Source organism: Anabrus simplex, chromosome 1 (assembly GCF_040414725.1).
Source record: "Anabrus simplex isolate iqAnaSimp1 chromosome 1, ASM4041472v1, whole genome shotgun sequence".
NCBI classification, from domain to species: domain Eukaryota; kingdom Metazoa; phylum Arthropoda; class Insecta; order Orthoptera; family Tettigoniidae; genus Anabrus; species Anabrus simplex.
In genome coordinates this window covers 1,090,970,364-1,090,992,031 of record NC_090265.1, presented here as the reverse complement: position 1 = coordinate 1,090,992,031, position 21,668 = coordinate 1,090,970,364, and the positions used below count along the sequence as shown (strand labels likewise).

The 21,668-nt window shown below is 40.3% G+C and overlaps 1 protein-coding gene across 2 annotated transcripts in view; it reads right to left on the bottom strand.

Annotated features, from left to right (window-relative positions):
- The window catches only part of LOC136858028 (peroxidase), a 210,835-nt gene that overhangs the window by 46,404 nt on the left and 142,763 nt on the right, over positions 1-21,668 (bottom strand). For both annotated transcript variants that reach the window (XM_067137234.2, XM_067137235.2), the window contains exon 12: positions 10,965-11,157. In XM_067137234.2, coding sequence (XP_066993335.2) covers positions 10,965-11,157 — 193 coding nt within the window. The remainder of the gene's footprint in view (positions 1-10,964; positions 11,158-21,668) is intronic.

Sequence of the window (21,668 nt, the reverse complement as noted above, 5' to 3'; positions counted from 1 at the left end):
CTTTACTAATTCTTTGAGGTTGTTGTATAAAGCTTCAAACACATCAGACACATTAACTGAAATTGCTTGTTTTGATACTCTAGACAAATATATAAGTGAAATGTCCGAGTCACCAGTTGGTAGGAATCTTAAAGTTATACCTATAAAAAATAACCTGTCGTTAGTGGAGCCGACCTTCCGATAATCTGTATAATTTCTTGCAATTTCACGCCCAATTACTGTCAACAAGAACTGAAAATCATGTAGGGACATTGTCAAGAAAATTTTGCATCATAAATTAAAAGTTCTGACATAAACCATTGCAATATTTTTCTTTGCCACACTTTGTGCCTGCGCTTTCTCTAATTGTACTCGCTAAAATAATGGAAGCTGCAGCTGTAAGCATTTTCTTCTTCCTGACCCTATCCAATGTAACCTCACAAGCAGTTATTTTGTTGTGGACACAATGCTGAAGACGTTTGTTAACAAAAGTTTATTAACATGTTGATAGGCCTAAATATTTTCCTGAACATTGTTTGTTAACTTTTTTCATTAACATTGTTTATTAACTTTTGTGTGGACCAACCATAACACCCACTGTATTCCCCACCTGTCGTAAGAGGCCACTAAAAGGGGAGCCAGTGGCTCTTAACTTGGGAGCCTTAACTTTGCGACCACGGGCCCTTAGCCGAATCCTGGCATTGCTTCCACCCACTTGTTCCATGCTCCTCACTTTCATCTATCGTGTCTTTTTTACACTTTTTTACGTCTCACCGACACAGATAGGTCTTATGGCGACAATGGGATAGGAAAGGGCTAGGGGTGGGAAGCCATGGTATCATTAAATACTGTACATCTAGCTTACATGGACATGTTTCTGTACAGTGTTCTTATTTTAATGAATGTTATTAAATGCCAGTACTCTACATATAGGCCTAGACTATATTGCCGTTTTTCGGTACCGGTACAGTATGCCGATTTTAATTAATGTTATCGAATAGTCTATTGGTACAAAGGAAGTAACATTAGTTGTATCCCATTTATCCTGATCTTCTCCCCTCACACAAAATATGTTCACTAATTAAAAAGAAGGTATAAACAATATATTTTGTAAAATCAAGTGCTCCAAACGTGATTTTTATTTAAGAAAAGGCTAGGAAAACAACAGATAGGGAATCTGCCACCTGGGCGACTGCCCTAAATGCAGATCAGTAGTGATTGATTGATGGTACTAATGATTGATGGAAAACAGCTGTTCAAAGACACGCCCCTTTCCGCCATTACGCAGCAGAGGGCAAAAAGTTAACCGCAAGATGTCATGGTGATCGCAGCCGTCCTGTCTACACCGCTTCGTCTTGAATTCGCCCGCGAGGTCATCTTATTGGCTAACTTCAGCATCTGATAAAATGGCAACGGTGTGATATCGAATTATTTCTTTCATATTATTTACCAGCATGACCAACCCTTTAACGTTGATAATACTCACTTCACGTTGTTTCTGACTACCCTGTATATTACGAGGTTACTCTATTCATTCCTTTGAATTTTGGCCCTGGGTTCGAGAACGAAAATGGACAGAAAGTGAAAAATATGCCCTGAGACAACTCCAGTCTAAAACATAGAGGGGAATACATCAGAAAGAAACGAAGTGAGCCAGGAAGCCGCGTATTAATTGTGCGGATAGAATCATTGGGTCGAATTGACAGTGTGGCAATTAGGAATGGGATGTTCAAATACTCCTAGCAAGCTGTTCTCTTCCAATATCACGTCACTATACTGATTCCTCATTTCTAGGAAAGATGTGAACCTATTCATACACGAATAGTAACATATTTACACTGGGCGAAAAAAGTTTTGCATATTTCAAGATTCTGTATTTCTGGACCAAATATAATACAACGTTGTTTACCTATAATAGTGTACAGTACAAACAAACATAAAACCACTAGAGATAACACGTGAGCCAATGTGCAAAAAAGAATATTTCGTCATACAACAACGTAAACAAAAACTCACGTAATCCTTAAACCACAATTTCTGTGTAATCACCAATCAGTAATGTACGTGGCCTCCATGAGCCCTGCAACATTCTTGGAGGCAGTGTGGCGTGCTCAATACCAGGGTATCCAGTAGGCCTACATCTTGCGGAAGATTGTCCCATTCCTCTATGGCAGCAGGGATAATGTCTTGTAGGGCTCATGGTGGTTGGGGATGGTTGGAAATTGCTGTTTTCGGTAATTTCCACACATGCTCAACGCAACTGAAATCAGGAGACGATCCTTTGAATACCAAGAACCTATTCACTAACTGTGCGCAGTGGGCACGAGCATTGTGGTCCTTTAAGGTTAAATCTACCGGGCAGGTTGGCCGTGCGGTTAGGGGCACGAGGCTGTGAGCTTGCATCCGAGAGATAGTGGGTTCGAATCCCACTGTCGGCAGCCCTGAAGATGGTTTTCCGTGGATTCCCATTTTCACACCAAGCAAATGCTAGAGCTGTACCTTAATTAAGGCCACGGCCAGTCCGATCCAAATCCTAGGCCTTTCCTATCCCATCGTCGCCGTAAGACCTATCTGTGTCGGTGCGACGTAAAGCCACTAGCAAAAAAAAAAAAAGTGAAATCTGCTCCAATTTCAGCTCTAAATCTACGAACAATGGGTTCAAGGACATTGTCCTCATGTTTTTGTGACGTCACACGTCATATTGCCATGGATGTGGACTAGTGGTGAGCAGCTGCCCATCATTATTCATCCCCAGAACAATGCTGAACCACCATCTTGCTGGTAGTGTTCAACAATGAAAGCTTCATTTAAACGTTGACCATTTGCCCTCCAGACATGAATACTTTTGTTATCTGGATGCAACGAAATGCAAACCTCATCTGTAAATAACGTTTGGGACCATTGTTCCCGGATCCAATTTTCGTATTTTCTTACCCATTCTACAGGCTGACGTCTTTGGCGATATTCGAGAACGTAGTCCTACATTGTGGAGTTGATTTCGAACAGTTTGTGTAGACACATTGACTCCTGTATCCACCCGAAGCTTCCTCCGTAAGGTGGTTGCTGTGCTCATATGTTGTCTTCTGGCAGAAATACGGATATATCTCTCTTGAGCAGCAGTTGTTTTGCGTGGTCGACCTGTCCTAGGCTTATCAGCTATGGATTGTGTATGTTGGAATTTCCGCCACAGTCTGGAAAAGTCACTTTGATTGCATCGCACCACTTGAGCGGCTTGTGTCATTTGACCATGTTGCATTAGGGTACGTCCAAGATGCACGCTGGTTTTCTGAGTCAGACAGTCGGCGCTGAATGTCTGACTCCGAGTGGCAGGTGGGATGTGGCCATTATGAAAGCTGGTTGTCAGCGCAGACAGAGCTGCCACAAAAGAAAATATATGAAATACAACTGATCAGTGTAGCATGGAACTAACAAGAGAACAGGCTGCAGCTCTATTGCTGCTAAGTGACAATGTTACAAAACGAATGAGAAGTGATATACATCCAATTAATGAATTAAGATCTATTTACGGGGAGTACAAACACCTTTTTCCACAGTTACTTGTCGACGAAAACAGATTTTTGAATATTTGAGAATGAGTTCGGATACGTTTTGTTTTATTTTGTTAAAATTTGAACACAGGCTTACGAAGAACTGGGCGAATTACCACACTCAACACGAAAATCAATAGCCTGCGCGGCAGGTAGTCTGAAACCAGAATGAACGAATCATTCCGGTAAATATCTCAGTCAGACTACCAGTGCGCAGGCTTCCTGCGCGCAGGTGCATTATGGCCAGTCCCGCTTAAAAACACAGGACATACTTATGTCGACTCGGCGCCGACTGTCTGACTCAGAAAACCAGCGTGCATCTTGGACGTACCCTAAAAGTCACTATTCGAACTCTATCTGCTGCTGAAATCGTGTGCCGTGGCATTGCTGTTACTGTGGTGCAGTAAATTACACAGTAAAACTGTATTTATCAATTCCTTTTCAACTGCACTCCATCAGCTCAACTTCTCAACTGATCCGAATTTCTACCGAGTAGTTAATGTATGAGCACATTGTCAGAAAAGCAAATGGAACGCGTTTCAAAGATTCCACAAAACAAAGATATGCAACATAATTTACTAGACGTGTTCAGAAATACAAAATCTTGCAATATGCAATACTTTTTTGACCAGTGTGTTACGAGTACTTTTCATTCATTCCCTGAAGTTTTGTCCTTTCATTCGAGCACTAAATGGGAAATTAAAAATATGCCTTGAGACTTAACGTCAGTCTCTACAAATCAATCAATCAATCAATCAATCAATCAATCAATCAATCAATCAATCAATCAATCAATCAATCAATCAATCAATCAATCAATCAATCAATCAATCAATCAATCAATCAATCAATCAATCAATCAATCAATCAATCAATCAATCAATCAATCAATCAATCAATCAATCAATCAATCAATCAATCAATCAATCAATCAATCAATCAATCAATCAATCAATCAATCAATCAATCAATCAATCAATCAATCAATCAATCAATCAATCAATCAATCAATCAATCAATCAATCAATCAATCAATCAATCAATCAATCAATCAATCAATCAATCAATCAATCAATCAATCAAATGAATCGGCATATGCAAAAAGGTGATATGTGACATTTCTTCAAAACTGATAGTATTACTGCAATAAACATGCATAACCTGTGTACAAACCGGACATATAATGCGGTTCTTTATGTGCTGAATAGGAGGTACCTATAGTTAAATTTGGGGCCATGAGAGTTGAGTGGCGAAAGCAGTAACTATGAAGTACGTTGCGTCGTCATAGTTACCTCTATCTGCGGCAAATCATACTTTTATACAGACTAAATATTTAATAAAATATGTAGGCCTAACGCACTTCAACAAACTTTGACCCGTTTCTAAGCTCGTGCTAATAATTCCAACATTTATGACAGGACACGTCATTGCCGATAAATATGAGATTTCATAATCACTAAACTGACAATAACCTCAATAAATACACATATTAAATAGAAAATAGAACTGTAGAACTAGCCACTGACTAACTGAAAATAAACTAACAACAAAATAATATTCAGGAAACAAATACGTAAATAATTACATAAACCAGCAACAACTAATACGGCTAACACAGTGCCACTCCGAATAATATCACAAAAGCGACTGAGAGCAAGCCAACCCACGTGGCGGTAGCTTCATTAAATGTGGCATCTTTGTCATCGTTGCCATAGCAACAGACCATTTTCGAGCAGTGTTAGTCAACTTTTTCTCGCCGGTGGCACTAAGCGTCAGACTCCAACTCTTGTGGGCCCAACTATAGTATGAAAGATGCAAAAAGGTGATATGAGCAGTACATATCTCGTTCATGCACAGTTTAAGTTGGCTACCATGTGTTTCACATGGTCAAGATGGCTGGACTGTATTTATGTGGATTAGTTATCAACAATGTCTCCTTCAGGGCCTGAATCCATAGTGAGTGTTAAAAGACGTAAAGATAATAATACCGAAATATACAAAAGGAACATTATTAAGAAGTGAAAGGAGAAGAGCATGTGAATTGGAGTGGTAAGGTTATATACCTGCAAGAGCTACTGGTGATGATTGTAAATGCAAGTTCCTTTGTTTTCCTCAGTTTGAGGATGTTGATCTCACAGAAATAATCGAGCAGTTTAATAACTATGATGGCAAAGACATGCAAGATGTTTATTTACAGTCACTGATCGAGTCAAGAGGTACTGTCCCTAGGAGAAAGCAACAAGACGATAGCAGAGTAGAAGGCATTGCCACGAAAAGAAAGAATAATTTGTATGTCTATCATGTGAAGGTAAGAGGGCATTGCATGTAAGTATGCAAAAAAGCATCTGTAGCTATATTTGAGATAATCCGTAAAAGTGTACATAGAATTTATTCTCTTTTATCTGAAGATAAATCACCAAAAGACCTAAGAGGAAAACAGTCGAGTGTGAATGCTGTTGCCGTTTCAGTGTGTAAGAAAATACATGACTTTGTGGCTGGGCTGGGTGTGAAAGAATCTCACTACGCAGGGAAAGTAAAAAAAATAAATATTTGGATGCTAGATATGTTATAATACTATTTGGCACATTCAAGTCACAAAATCCTGATATTACGGTGTTATATTACTTTTTCGAAATTATTACAATGGCAACTTTGGATATGCTTTTGGAAGTACACAATTTGATGTGCGTGTGACTTATGAGGAACTAGACCAGAAATTACGTAACATCTGCTTAAGTGACGCCAGTAAGCGAGCAATTGCAGCAGACTTAGTGATCCATAGGCGTCGAGCAAACGCATTTTACAACGCAGTGAAAGATATCAAAGGAAAATTACGTGATAAAGAATCTGATTTTTCAAGGAAACATCTAGTTGTATCTTTTGATTACATGCAAAATATGCCTCTCCCAAATATACCGGTGCAGGACATTTTTTATTTGTGTCAGTTGTGGGTGTTCACATTTTGCATTCATAACTTCAACACTAATAAAGCAGAATTATTCGTGTATCCTGAAGGTATGGGACGAAGAACTCCCAATGAGGTATGCTCTTTCCTCCAAGACTATATTAGAAGACGTAGAACTGAAGATACTGAAAATCTCATCATCTTTAGTGACGGCCAGAATAAAAACCATGCAGTGTTGAGAATGCTATTGGCCCTTACTGAACTACAAATGTTCAAGAACATCACTCAGTATTTCCCTATCCGCGGATATTCCTTTTGATCGTGTGATAGAGACTAGCAATTGGTTGGACGAGTGGACAGAATCTACAGTGTAGAACAGTATTGTGAACTAATGCTCAAATCATCAAACACTGACCGATTTTCTGTCGTACCAGTTTCTAGGGCGAGTATAACAAATTTTGCATTATAGTGGCCCAAAAATTATAAGAGAAATTGTCTGTCAGTTGAATCTTATGGCAGACATATCCCAAGAAGTAAAAAAAAAAAATCATTCTAAATAAGTAAATTCAACCATATATTTTATGATACCAGTGTGAAGGAAAACGTTATTACACATATTTTCGTTGATGGCTTAATATCCCATACATTTACATTGACATCTAGTGTTGTACCCATCAGTCTACCAACAGAAGAAGCTTACAGTCAGAGAATTCCAACTGAAAAGAAGAAATTGGCAGACATTACATTACATTATACCTCTATAAGGAACTCTTATTGTGGCCTACACCATCAAACGAGGACAGTGATCAGGAGGTTGAAATAGATGTAAATGAGTAATGCACAAGATCCAAGATGTTTTCAAAGCAAACTGTGTTGTATGCAAGACTTATGTTATACATGTGTATCATTAGTGTTTTATTATGATGTAATGGTTATAATGTCACTATTGTTGTTTATTTTGATATTTTTGGTGTATCGCATATACATTTGATTTTTAAAATGTGATCTAATTATTTTAAAGGAAATACATAATACAGTTCTGCTCAGAAAAATGCAAAATTTGCATAAAGGTAACATATGAGACAAATTAAAATGTATTTTCGAGCCAGAATTACTGGTGAAATGACATTATAAAGAATGCATATGAGAATTAAATAAAGTTGTTTCCATTCTTTATTTGAACCATTAAAATAGATTTATTCAGTTTCTTGTATTTCCTGTAAAATTTTACTTTTGTCACATGCCACCTTTTTGCGTATACTGATTCAAATCAGTATCTGGTCTGCCAACCCTCATGCCCTATGACCGCTCGAAGTAGGTTTGCAGACAGAAACAGTGAGGTTATGAAGAAATCCCTTCTCAAGGGCCAGATTTTCTCAAAGGTTGAGATCCCCTGTCCACAGTTCTTCTTTGAGCTTGGGCGACGACAGCGTTCCTTCTGAGTACTTTTCATTATGCCCTAGGCATTATCAATGGAGTTCACGTCAGTACTATTCGGAAGCCAAGGTATCCCCTCGATCATTGTCTACGAAACATACCTTCGAGGTATGAGCTGGGTAATACTCCTGCTGGAAGCTAACACGCTGTCCTTCGGTATAAATAATGTCCAGTGTGGGAATGAACCAGACACAAAGGCTGTTCGTAAATCTCGGCACCGAGAGTCCCCGCAATTCTCAACAGCATTCTGGCCCCGTGCGAGTTTAACCAACCCCAGCAATGAACGCTAAAACGACCACTTCTGTGAGAGAGGGCAACGAACTTATCATCATCATACCTGGCGTTTGGTTCACGGTATACGCGGATTCGCCCCGCATCTCCAAAGGAAAACGTGATTTGCATCGCAGAAGACTACATCTTCCCAGCTAAATTCAACATTCCCGTCTCTAATATGAGATGATCAATTATTAGGTCCACGGTCAAAACGGACCTTCCTACCTGCGAAGTAATTTTGGATCCCGCATCGCTAATTCGGCCACATGCAGTCTGCACCACATCAGGAAAGGAAGACAAAGACCTCAGTGAAACATCTGAGAGGAAGGGGGCTCTCCTCAAGTGCTTCCAGGAGGCTCTCATTCTTGCTCTCCAGTAGAGATGTGTGGGTGGCGTGGAGAATGCCTCTTTGTTTCTTGAGTATGTCCCCGATAATGCTTGGCTTATCGCGTAGCTGTAGATGCGGGAACGCTTTCCCTACGACCGGCTTCTGTTATAGGAAAACTAGCCTTCACCAGCGCCAACACGACTGGCCTATGGTCCGCAAGTTCCTCTATTACAGAAATGTCGATTGTACTGTAAACGCATCGCAAGAATAAACAAAAAATCGGCTTATGATTCATAACAAACAAATGACTAAAATTATTTAACTTCAAACAAGTTAACTAGCAACGACATCTATGAGAATGGCGAAATGCGTCTTTAAAATCCACAAATGAATAAAAGATATGTCCTGGAAGGGAATCGAAATCGTGATGTTCGGATCTGTCTCTGTCTACCTATGCTTCAGCCGTCTACGTCATCTGACACAGATACGAAACGTCTTGCTGTGCAACTTGCTACTGAACTTTGGTAACGAATAAACCTAATTACAAGATACATGCGCATTTCTTAATTTATGGGATTAATGCTAGCTTATATGAACTTGTTTTCCTTACATTTCATCATTCCATAGTCCGACTCGTTGGCTGAATGATCAGCGTACTGGCCTTCGGTTCAGAGGGTCCCGGGTTCGATTCCCGGCTAGGTCGGGGATTTTAACCTTCATTGGTTAATTCCAATGGCCCGGGGGCTGGGTGTTTGTGCTGTCCCCAACATCCCTGCAACTCACACACCACACATAACACTATCCTCAGCCACAATAACACGCAGTTACCTACACATGGCAGGTGTCGCTCACCCTCATCGGTGGGTCTGCCTTACAAGGGCTGCACCCGGCTAGAAATAGCCACACGAAATTATTATTATCATTCCATAGTCAAGAATAATCGAATAACGTTAGCCATGCAGTCAAATTGTTTTCATGAACGCGTGAACCATAATAGATGGACTCCTCCATGCGGAGATGTTGAGAAACTTCTGCAGTACATGCACTCATTTTTTTAGTGATTGTATGTAGTTTTAAAATTCCTAACACATCGTGAGCCTCAAGTTATTTTATAACGTGGCAAATCATTGCACTAATAGAATTAGAGCGAAATCGACATTCTTTTGAATAAACACCAAATACAGTAGAGACAATACGCGACACTCAGCGAGATATCGAGGGACAGCTATTAGAGCTCTCTCTAGCGGATGGACCTGAGAACTACAGATTCTGTCACAAGAGAACGTGTATTTGTGTGTGAAGTTTTTGGTGTTAGTTATGCGTTTTCAGTGAGTTGGCATAATTAAATAGTAGCGTGTGTCATTCCTTGATATCTCCTCTCAACATGAGGGGAAAGGTATGTGCTGTGTTTGGCTGCAGTAACTATGAAGTAGAGAAGAATGCGCGGTCTTTCTTTCGTTTCCGTCGTGACAAGAAAATGTAAGTAATATTGTGTTTGCATATATATTCATCCAGTGACAAAGAGATTTTTATAGTACTTCATAATCTTCTGACCTGCTCGACCCATATTTTATCTGGCTTAAAATATAATACGCATATTTTATTGTATAGTGTAGCAGTTAACCTTCAATACGGTACCGATGTGTTATAGGTGTGGTCTGTGGGTTTTGAAATGTCACAGAAGTGATTTGGATAAGGTGTACAAGAAAGAAGGGACGTTACGCTTATATAAGAATTATAAGATCTGTTCAGATCATTTCCAGGCTAGCGACTTTAAAAATCCTGAACAAAATATGGGTGACTTAAGAAATGTACACATTTTGTTGAAGCAATATGGTGATGCAAATTTGCTTTACCCTAATGTAATAGCAAGTATTGCTTATAGGGAAGTTTTGAATGTTTTGAGGCTAATTTTATGGATTTTCTTTCCGTTAGTAGGTTTCATGTTAAGAGGAAAATTTTCCAGCTTTAAAATGTTAATTCATTGTATCATGTGTGTAAGGAATGTGCCGATATTTGTATTGACAAGTGTCTTAATGTGAAGATAAAATGTTTTTTAAATGAGGAAAAAGACAAATCTGACCGTAAAAGTTCAGACAGGAATGACAAAGCAAAAAAAGTAATGCATAAATGAAAGATCAAGCCATTTCACAGCAGTCCATTTCACATCTTGTTTATATGTCTAATTTCAGTCTTTGAATAATAACCTTTTAAATAATTCTTCATTCATTTGCTTTAGCAACTTCGAAGTTAATATCTCAATAACACTTATCCATTTTCGTATATGCATTTCCATTGATATTTGAATTTAGCGCTACTTTTCAAGTCAAGTCACTAGGAGCGCCACCGTCGAATTGTCTCCCATTTTAACAAGGCTAAATCCGTAAGTGTCGCGTATTGTCTCTACTGTATCTGTAAACACAAAAAGCAAGTTTCAAAAGATAAAACTCAAGTTAGAAAAGGTGAAATGATTGTAATGAAAAGACTATCTTACATTGAGTAAATCTGCTGGTTGGAAACTCGTAGAAAAAGCGGTCACCAAACTTAGTTCGGTAAAATTGTTCTTTTACGATGCAGTGAAATGTGGGGCCAAATATCGTATCAGGCAGAGGGGTTTCCAAAAAGCCTCCAACGTACAAATCCACGTCATCCACGTCCTTATACAAGCTGGCCATTGTCCTCACACTCTGAAAATAGAAATCAAAACAAATATCAGTGTTACTCTTCAATAATCCTTGGGTTAAATTCCATGGCCATTAATCAGTATTAACGGGACTAGTGGAAGAAAGAAAATGGAATTCGCTGAGTCAGCAAAGAGGATGCGTCTGGATTTGTTAGGAGTTAATGATATTAGGGTAAGGGGAGATAAACGAGGAAGAGAGAGGAGATTGTAAAGGGTTCGTAACAGGTGTTAAAAAGGGAAGGGCTGAGTATGGGACAGGATTGTTCATTAGGAATTTTATTGAACGCAAAGTAGTTTCTGTTAGGCACGTGAATGAGGGAATCATGTGCGTAGATTTAGCGGTTGGAGGAATTAGGACGAGAATTGTCTCAGACTATTCATCATGTTAAGGTGCAAGTTATATATATATATATATATATATATATATATATATATATATATATATATTTTTGCTAGTTGTTTTACGTCGCACCGACACAGATAGGTCTTACGGCGACGATGGGACAGGAAAGGGCTACGAGTGGGAAGGAAGCGGCCGTGGTGTGAAAATGGAAAACCACGGAAAACCATTTTCAGGGCTGCCGACAGTGGGGTTCGAACCTACTATCTCCCGAATACTGGATACTGGCCGCACTTAAGCGACTGCAGCTATCGAGCTCGGTGCAAGTTATATGAAGCATTGAATGACATCGTAATCAGGGTCAAGAGCAAGGATAGGATAGTGCTAACGGGCAATTTCCATGAGAGAGTTGGAAATAGAAGTGAGAGGTACGAGAATGCAATGGGTAAATGTGGAGAAGATATGGAAGCTAATAGGAATGGGAAGTGTTTTTCTAGACTTCTGTGCGAGTATGGCGTTAGCAGTCACGAACACATTCTTCAAGCAAAGGGTAATCACCGCTAAACTTGGGAGGGTAGGGGCACCAGATCCATAATAGACTATATCATAACTTTGAATTCAGGAAATCTACTAGCAATGTGCGGGTATTCTGGAATCGTTTGGTGATACAGACCACCATCTGGCCTGTAGTGAACTAAGTATATCTAGGCCTAGGATAGACAAATTGAAATCTGTATGCACACGAATAAGGGCAGAAAATCTCCAGGGCGAAGAAATTAGACAAAAGTACATGAATTTGATTAGTGAAAAGTTCCAATAATAGACAGATTCAGGATATACAAGGGCTGTAAATAAAGTAGTGGCAATATTGATAGAACGCAATATTTAATTAACTAACAAGTAAGATTGCATTATATTCTTTCAATGTAATCACCCGCAAAGTCTGTCATCTTTTGCCAAATGTCGGGAAGCCGTACGGGACCGCTGGCAAAGCGTTCTCTGTTGATGCCAGTGACGGAGCGTTCTACTGCGCTGAGAACAGATGCCACGTCAAGAAATGGGTGGCCTCGAAGAGGTTTCTTCAACTTCGGAAACAGGTCGAAGTGACAAGGACTCATGTCTGGTGAGTACGGAGGGTGTTCCAAGACCTCCCAATGTCAACGTTCAGAGAAGAGCTTGACATTGTTTGTGACATGACAACGTGCATAGTTATTCAACACGATAGGGCGATCGCCTCGCAATAAACGTGAGCGTTTGCGCCGAATAGCCGGACGTAGATGTCACTCCAGAAATCGGCAATAGTAATAACTGTTTATGGTTTGTCCCTCAGGCACAGCATGCATAAGAATAACACACTCGTAGTCGTATGCCACAATCAGCATATGCTTTATCCGACTGGGTTTCTGTCGAAATGTCTATGGACGTGACGAAGCTGGGTGGCGTCATTCATTCGATTGACGCTTTAATTCAGGCTCATAGGCTCGTGCCTACGTCTCATCACCAGCGACACTACGCTGCAGAAATGCGTCTCCTTCGTTGCGGTACCTGTTCTGGTGGATGCCAGCCAGTGCATACCGGTGCCATTTCTGTACGTCGGTGAGTTGATGTGGAACTCAATGGGACGTAATTTTCCTCATGTCAAGGCATTTCGTCAGTATGTACCACACCGTTTGATGACTGAGCCCAACTTCTACAGATAATTCCTGGACAGGCCATCGATGGTCTACGGAAACGAGACTACTCACGATGCCAATGTGATTTTGAGGAATGGACAGCTGACCTGTGCGGTGCAAATCCGCAGTTTCATTCCGGCCCGCACGAAACACCTTGACCCATCGTGCAACCGTCCTGTACGGTAAAGCATTCTCACCACAGACTTCATGTAATCGTCGATAACATTCTGATGCATTTTTGCCATGGGCAACCTCGATTTTAATCCACAAACGCTGATCACCTTTTGAAAACATGCTTTAGAGTGGTGAAATTGACACTCTTTACTTCAACACCACACAACAACACCCCCAACTGGATGCCTGCCAAATACATACTACACGTCGACAACAGCGCCACTTGACCGCTCCCATATCCTATTTACGCATGCCTGATCTCCGGAGAGTGTCTGAACTACGTTGCCACTACTTTATTTACAACCCTCGTAGAAAGAGAATTGGTGGCATACAGGGATGCTGTAGTAGAAACAGCAAGGGAATGCCCAGGAACAACTGTGTGTAAAGATGGGAAGAGAAACATTTGGGTGGAATGATGAAACGAGGCCAGCTTATAAACATGAAATAAATGGTCCCAAACAAGGACTGATGCAGACAGGGAATTACGCATAGATGAAAGGAACAGAACAAAACATTGTTCAGTCCAAGAAGAAATCAGTTATAACCTGGAAAGGCTAAGTCAAGCGGCAGGGAAACTTTTCTGGCTAGCCTTTCTTCTTTCTATCCAGGGTTGGTTTTTCCCTCGGACTCAGCGAGGGATCCTACCTCTACCGCCTCAAGGGCAATGTCGTGGAGCGTGAGACTTTGGGTCGGGGATATATAACTTGGGAGGAGGACCAGTACTTTGCCCAGGTGGCCTCATCTGCTATGCTGAACAGGGGCCTTGTAGGGGTGGGAAGGTTGGAAGTGATAGACAAGGAAGAGGGAAGTGGCCGTGGCCTTATGTTAGGTACCATCCCAGCATTTGCCTCGAGGACAAGTGGTAAACCACGGAAAACCACATTGAGAATGGCTGAAGTGCGAATCACACCAACCATTACACCACAGAGGCGGACTTTTCTGGTTAGTAAAATTAGAATATTAGAAAGGGAGGGAGAAAGGAAATTGATAGTGTTTTGGGCAAATCTGGTGAACTCATAATAGATCGCGGGGAATCACTGAATAGGTGGAAGGGATATTAAAAAATCTTGCCAACGTAAAAGGAAATGTTTCTGTTGACGTTGTGAACAACCAAGCTCATGGGAAGGACAATGATGTAAGTGAAATTACATATGCGGAAGTTGAAAGAGTAATAATCGATTATAATCCATATAATCCATTATCGTAAAACAGATGGAATTAGACCTGAAATGGTGAAATATAGTGGGACGGCAGGAATGAAATGGCTTCACAGAATAATGAGATTAGCATGATATGTTAGCAAGGTGCCTTCTGACTGGACGAAAGCAGTAATTAATTGTACATATCTATAAGGAAGGGAACCGGAAGGATTGCAGCAAGTATCGAAGTATTTCACGGGTCTTCATCATCATTTTCATCCTCATTACGACGCGCAGGTCGCCTACGGGAGTCAAATAGAAAGACCTGCACCTGGCGAGCCGAACCCGTCCTGGGATATCCCGGCACTAAAAGCCATACGACATTTCATTTCGTCGATCCAGGCAAGGTCTTCACTAGCAGTTTGGAAGGGAGGCTGCGGCCTGCGATCAATGGTTGGATGAAAACCAGTGTGGTTTCAGACCAAAGAGAGGCTGTTAGTATCGGATATTCAGTATGGGCCAGGTAATTGGAAAGTACTTCGAGAGGAATAGGCAGTTATGCCTGTGTTCCAGTGGCGGCGCGTGACCCTTATCAAAGTAATCGAAACCGACTTTCAACCTATTAGGTCGTGTTACGTACATTTAGTACGTGTTGAAGAGAAGTACAGAACAAAAATGGCCAAACGGTCACCAGTGGGATCCGAACCCACAACCTTCAGATTTCGCGTCGGTTGCTCTGCCAATTGAGCTATGGTGGCCTAGGCCATCTTTGTTCTGTTGGAAAGGATATAAGCTACAGGTCTGGCACTACTGCCATCACACTGTAGAGTGCGTTTGAGTCGACCGTTGAGGGCCAAGTCAATGAATATTGAATTTTCACGACCGCATTGTAATCGAAACCGACTTTCAACCTATTAGGTCGTGTTACGTACATTTAATACGTGTTGAAGAGATGTTAAGCACACTAGTTTGTAGACACATGGATAAAAACAATGTATGGGTATTAAAGCTCAAACAGAATCATGCATTTTTAAACATACACGAATCAATCTTCTCCGTACACCTACATATATTACATCTTATAACACAGCTCTATCCGGCGAATTTTGACAGCAAAAATGTCTATAACAGAATCATGGGACCCCGGATTCTTCCTACAGCTTTTGAAGAGGTTCTTATCAATTGAAATTAATGACAATTTTAATCATCTTTCTTGTGCTTGCGTACTTCTTAAATAAGTTTTTAACCCTTTCAGACCTGAAAGAAAACTGGAGGTGTGAATTTTTGTTTGTATGTCAAAAACTTACTAAAATGCTCCTCAATACACATATCGATAGTTTATTTTACAAAATAAAAACCAACATCCGAAAAGCAGGACCCACACAGTTGGGCGTATCAAAATTCAAAACCTCGTTGTATCACATACGATGAAGTATCTGCAAAATTTACGTTCACTAACCAATGTACACACTTCATTGAATATATTCCGGTATTCAGTAAAGCTTCTAGATTAATATACATGCAATAAATAAATACTTAATTTTGGCACTACTGCTTCCCGTCATCTCGCCGATCAACTGTGCTTTTTAAACTCTTCTTCCTTCACCCTGGCGGTCAAGCGCATACTAAAAGCAATTGAAATACACGCCACGAGTCCCGCACAATCACTGCAGTCCGGTCTAGCGCCGAAAAAACATCAACTACGGCCAGGGATAACTAAAATACGAACCCGCACAATTGTGCGTACTCGGTCTGAAAGGGTTATCCGCTTCATTGCCGAGAAAGTTCGTTCGACAGAGGCGCTAGTATCAGAAACAGCCCCTAGTCAAAATTAAAGAACAGAGTTTGGTTACTTCAGGTAATGCCACATTTAATCCTGAGTATTAACAAAGTCTACAGACATTTTGTTTCTTTAGTACATAATAGTGGTTAACATCACAAACTCCCTTTGTTGTCCAAACATTCGTGTCTCTTGAAAAATAAAAGGCAAGGCCAGCAATACAAGGAACATGACTTCTTACAGCCACACAGCCATGTATCATTTGCGAACCAGGAATCATTAAAATTCCTCTTCTTTCTGTTACCGTAGCTGATATACTAGGAGTGGGCCTCTCATTCTCTGTGATTTGTATCTAAGCAGCAAGAATCCGGCTAGAGAATGAACGTCTGCCTCTCGACACCGGCAAACACGTGAGCCTATTATCCAGCATGGTCAGCTTTTTGCAGTGTTTCCGGGTGCATCAAATGGCCAAGCGTGCGCCGTCTGAATTCAAGCTCCTCATGTTTGCCTCAGCAAAACGGCAAACAGAGCGCACAGTCGGCATATCTTTATCATGCGACATATGCGATCTAATTGGTATTTATACGGAAGAGGATTCGGTTTTATGGTTGTTATAATATAGCATACAGTATTAAATAACCACCTTATATGCCATAATATTATGTAGTCATATTCGTTGATCTTTCGTTTTAGATTGTTAGCCCGGCCAACATGGCAAGCATAGACCCGCCGCGCCTATTATGTTGCATATATCTTGAGAAGGCATATGACAGAGTACCGAGGGGAAATATGTTAGCTGTACTGGGGGACTAGGATATTAAGGGTAGGTTATTGAAAGCAATCAAAGAGGTTTATATTGGTAATTGGGATGCAGTGGTAGAATTAGTTCTTGGTTCAAGGAACTGATGGTTAAACAAGACTGTAGTATTTCAATTTTTTATTCATAATTTACGTAGATCATCATCTACTGGAAGGTATAAAGTGGCAGGGAGGGATTCAGATAGGTGGAAATGTAATAAGACGTTAAGCCTATGTTGACGAGTTAGTCTCAATGGCAGGCTGTGCTGAAAGCTTGCAATATATCTTGGAACATGAAAATAGGTGCAACGGGTATGATATGATAATTAGCATTTCTAAAAGTAAAGTGATGTCAGTAGGGAAGAAACCTAAGAGAACTGAATGTCAGGTTGGGAATACAAAATTGGAACAGGTAGATCATTTCAGGTATTTAGGATGTGTGTTCTCCCAGGATGGTAGTATAGTGAGACAATGAAGTTGCAGCAAATCTAATGCAGTGAACTCACAGTTGCGATCAACAGTATCCTGTAAGGGGGGAAAAAGTAGCTCCAGAACGAAACTCTTTACACCGATCTGTTTTCAGACAAACGTTGCTGTACGGGAGTTAAAAGTGGATGGACTCAGAGAGACAGAGATTTATTAAAGAAATAAATCATCCGTCCTCCAATGAGGGTGGCCATTTGGATCCGGAATACAGTTTCAATTTCAATGAATTTTAAAAATATCAAGAAATGAAAATTTAATCGTTAATGCTGTTATCTTCTTTTTTCCCAGGGTTAGTGGGGGAGGAATGCCAATCACGTTCTCAGGTACAGATGGAAATGAATGATTTGCAGAGAGTCCCTCAGTATCTGTATTACTACTTTTTCTAACTCGCAGAATGGAACTTTCAAGTTTAGTAGGAAGTTCGATGTCTGACTAGGGAGGGTGCCTCTTGCTCCGAATAGCAGGCCTCTGACAATCCACCGATCGATAGGTATTTTATACTTAGATGAAAGGTAAGGCAACCATGGAACATAAATAGCTTGCTTTTCTAGGTCCATATCCCGAGCCTGATTAAGGTCTCTTTCAAGCGAATGGTGGGATCTAAGTAACAGACATGAACGTGGCGAGAATGATCGCTGGCACACAGTGGCGTAGATACGACTTTTCCTTGCGGGGGGGAGCTTGATACAGGATTTTGTCATTTTATTTACATTGCAAAGACACAGATAGGACTTAAGGCGATGAGGGGATATGTAAGGGCTACGAATGGGAAGGAAGCGGCCTTAATTAAGTTACACCCCCAGCATTTACGTGGTGTGAAAATGGGAAACCACGGAAAATCGTCTTCAGGGCTGCCGACAGTGGGGTTCGAATCCACTATCTTCTGAATGCAAGCTCACAGCTGCGCGACCCTAAGCGCACGGCCACTCGATCCGTTTTTATTATTATTATTATTATTATTATTATTATTATCTGGCTCCATGACTAAATGGTTAGCGTGCTGGCGTTTGGTCACAGGGGTCCCGGGTTCGATTCCAGGCAGGGTCGGAAATTTTAACCATCATTGGTTAATTTCGCTGGCACGGGGGCTGGATGTATGTGTCGTCTTCATCATCATTTCATCCTCATCACGACGCGCAGGTCGTCTACGGGAGTCAAATCAAAAGACCTGCACCTGGCGAGCCGAACATGCCCTTGGACACTCCCAGCACTAAAATCCATACGCCATTTCCATTATTATTATTATTATTATTATTATTATTATTATTATTATTATTATTATTATTCATTGAATAGGAACAATTTCCACGATGGTACTGCATTGACTTATTATTATTGTAATTGTTATTACATTATTGATTATTTTATTATGGGTTATTTCAGCACATTGTTTATAAGTCAATTCCAATGGATAAGAATAATTTCTCCATGGTATCATATTATTTTATTCAAGGTTTTCTGTTCTGTTATTATTTTCATTCTCTGTAAGGGCCGTAATGCTGAATGTAGCCTATTTAATTTATTTTGTATTCGCTGGAAATATGTTGATTTTCCTTCTTAGTGTAAAATGAAATTACCAAATTGTCACTTTGTGACAAGGGGTACTACTTTGTGACACCTACGCCTTGCACCAACATTTTTAAACCGGGTGGTTCAGAGCAGTTCGGAGTGTAAGTTTGGAGGACCTGTGCACGCAATTAGTTCTGCCATCTGTTAGAAAAACTGGAACGACTAAGGCATTCTTTAAATAGTGGTACTTTGACATTTTGTTTGGTGCTCTTGAAAGCAGTTCAGAGCATTGTGCTGAAACTTTGCTCTGATGTCAAAGAAGCCTACAGAGAAGTATCCTGAAGGTAGGTGGAATTTAAAGTATTGTGTTTTGTGATTTTTCGTGAAAAAAGATAGATATGGAGCATTTACTTAGTTACTTTTTCGTGGAAATACTTCATCCGTGAAGAATCAAGGGACAACATCGTGACAGTAATGGCGCTGTCCTGTAGTGTTCCAGTTTACAATTTTTGTTGTTTTTATTTAAATTTCCAATTATTTTTATATTTTCGGGTTATAAAATGCCTGGTAAGTGCAGAAAGAAAGTTGGCTCACGTTTATACCGCAATTATACTAATGAAACGCTGGCAGAAGCTCTTAATGAAATAAAACGGACTAAATTATCCATACGGAAAGCTGCTGAAAAGTAAGATTCCACAAATTAATGACTTACCCTGAGCTACTACTATTACTAAAATGTATTTTTTCATTGTTTCTAGGTATTGTATTCACAGAAACAAACTATGGATGAAACTTAAGGGGAAACATCCTTCGACTCCAGGACAACCAACAGTTAGTTTTTCATTGTATAACAATGACTGATTATGGGTTACCTGTGATTGGATTCGACCTTAGGTGTATTGTTAAGCCATATATTGACCACGTGGGAAGGACAGTGACGTATTTTAGAAATAATTTCCCAGGAACTGGCTGGCAAAACTCGTTTGTGGTTCGCCATCCCATTCAGACTCAGAGGTTTGCACAGAATATGTCGATTGCTAGGGTAGGAGTTGATGAAAATGTGATCAATAAATATTTTGATCATCTCTGCACTGAACTTGAAGGGGTTCCAAGTTCCAACATTTGGAACTATGATGAGACATACGTTGTACGGTAGATGATCCTGGATCGTGCAAAGTTATTATGAAGAGGGTCACAAAATATCCTAAAAAAATTAGGAACTCCACCAAGGCTTGTACTTCAATTATGTTCTGCGGAAATGCAGATGGCGAACTTGCTCCTGTTTATGTTAACTATAAGTCTAAGCATTTGTGGAGCACATGGACAGAAGGTGGGCATGTAATCTTATGGAGGTTAATTTTGGGCTAAGTTACAAGAGATGAAAAACGCGTTGGTGAATGTGAGTTTCCCGCACTTCCAGAATTTGCACTCTCTGTTTTGTCTGGTTCGACCACAACACATTTGAAGATTTTTTTTATGAAGCTAATGCTTCCTATTCTGAGAAGCACGAAAGGCCAAAAGTACACTTGTTGCAGCCATTAGATGTGGCATTTTTTCGGCCAGTCAAGAGACAATAGAAGACGATCTTGATAGAGTGGAAGGAGTCTACTCTTGGCATCAGGAGTGTACCAATACCTAAATAGGAGTTCCCAGCATTTGTAGAGGAACTTGTTGATAAAGTTGAAGAAAATAACGGAAACAATCTGCGTGGTGAATTTAGGACATGTGGAATTTACCCTACAAACAGAGAAGAGGTCTTAAACAAGTTATGCAATCACATTAATACAGAAGAAAATGAATTGGTACGAAGAAATGTAAGTGACAGCTTCCTAGAACGTCATGTGCAAAAATGTACCGAAGTGACAGAGAGAAAGCAGATCAGAAAGAGGCGAATCAATGTCACATGTGGAAAAAGCATTTCCGCCCTAGATTTTCAGAGTTCCTCAGCCATGTCTGCTCCAGGACCTTCCTCAAGTGACGCAAAGGCACGGGAAATGAAGTCAGCTCGCCCCATCATTGAAAGTTCTGAAGAAAGTGACGAAGACAGTGTTGTGCAGCGTTGCCAACTGTACGATCTGGATCATACATGTACGAAACTTCGATGCTGTGTACTATTGTAAGATCCAACCCGCGGATCGTACGCCTATTGTACGATCCTATGTCGTATCGTAAATTCTGTCTTGTTTTCGCTTAAAATGCATAGATTTTTGTTCCTACTTTTATTCGTGCAAGTTATGTTCTATCATAGATGGCAAGTTGGAAAGAGGAGAGGTTTTTCGAATAATGAGATTCCCAAACGGATTTTACCAAGAATGGGCTCTTTCCTTTCTGAGTTACTTCACGTTCTGGCACCTGTACTGTAACCAGTCGACCAAAGCATTCGCCTTCAGCAAATTGACGATGACTGGAGGAATTTACCCTTCGTCAACATCAATGATGATATCAAACCCTGCTCTTATGGATGTTAATTTTGGGCTAAGTTACAGGAGGTGAAAAACACGTTGGTGAATGTGAGTTTCCCGCACTTCCAGAATTTGCACTCGCTGTTTTGTCACTCCCTCCCTCGAAAGCTGATTGTGAAGGAATATTCAGCAAAATTAATCTCATTAAAGACAA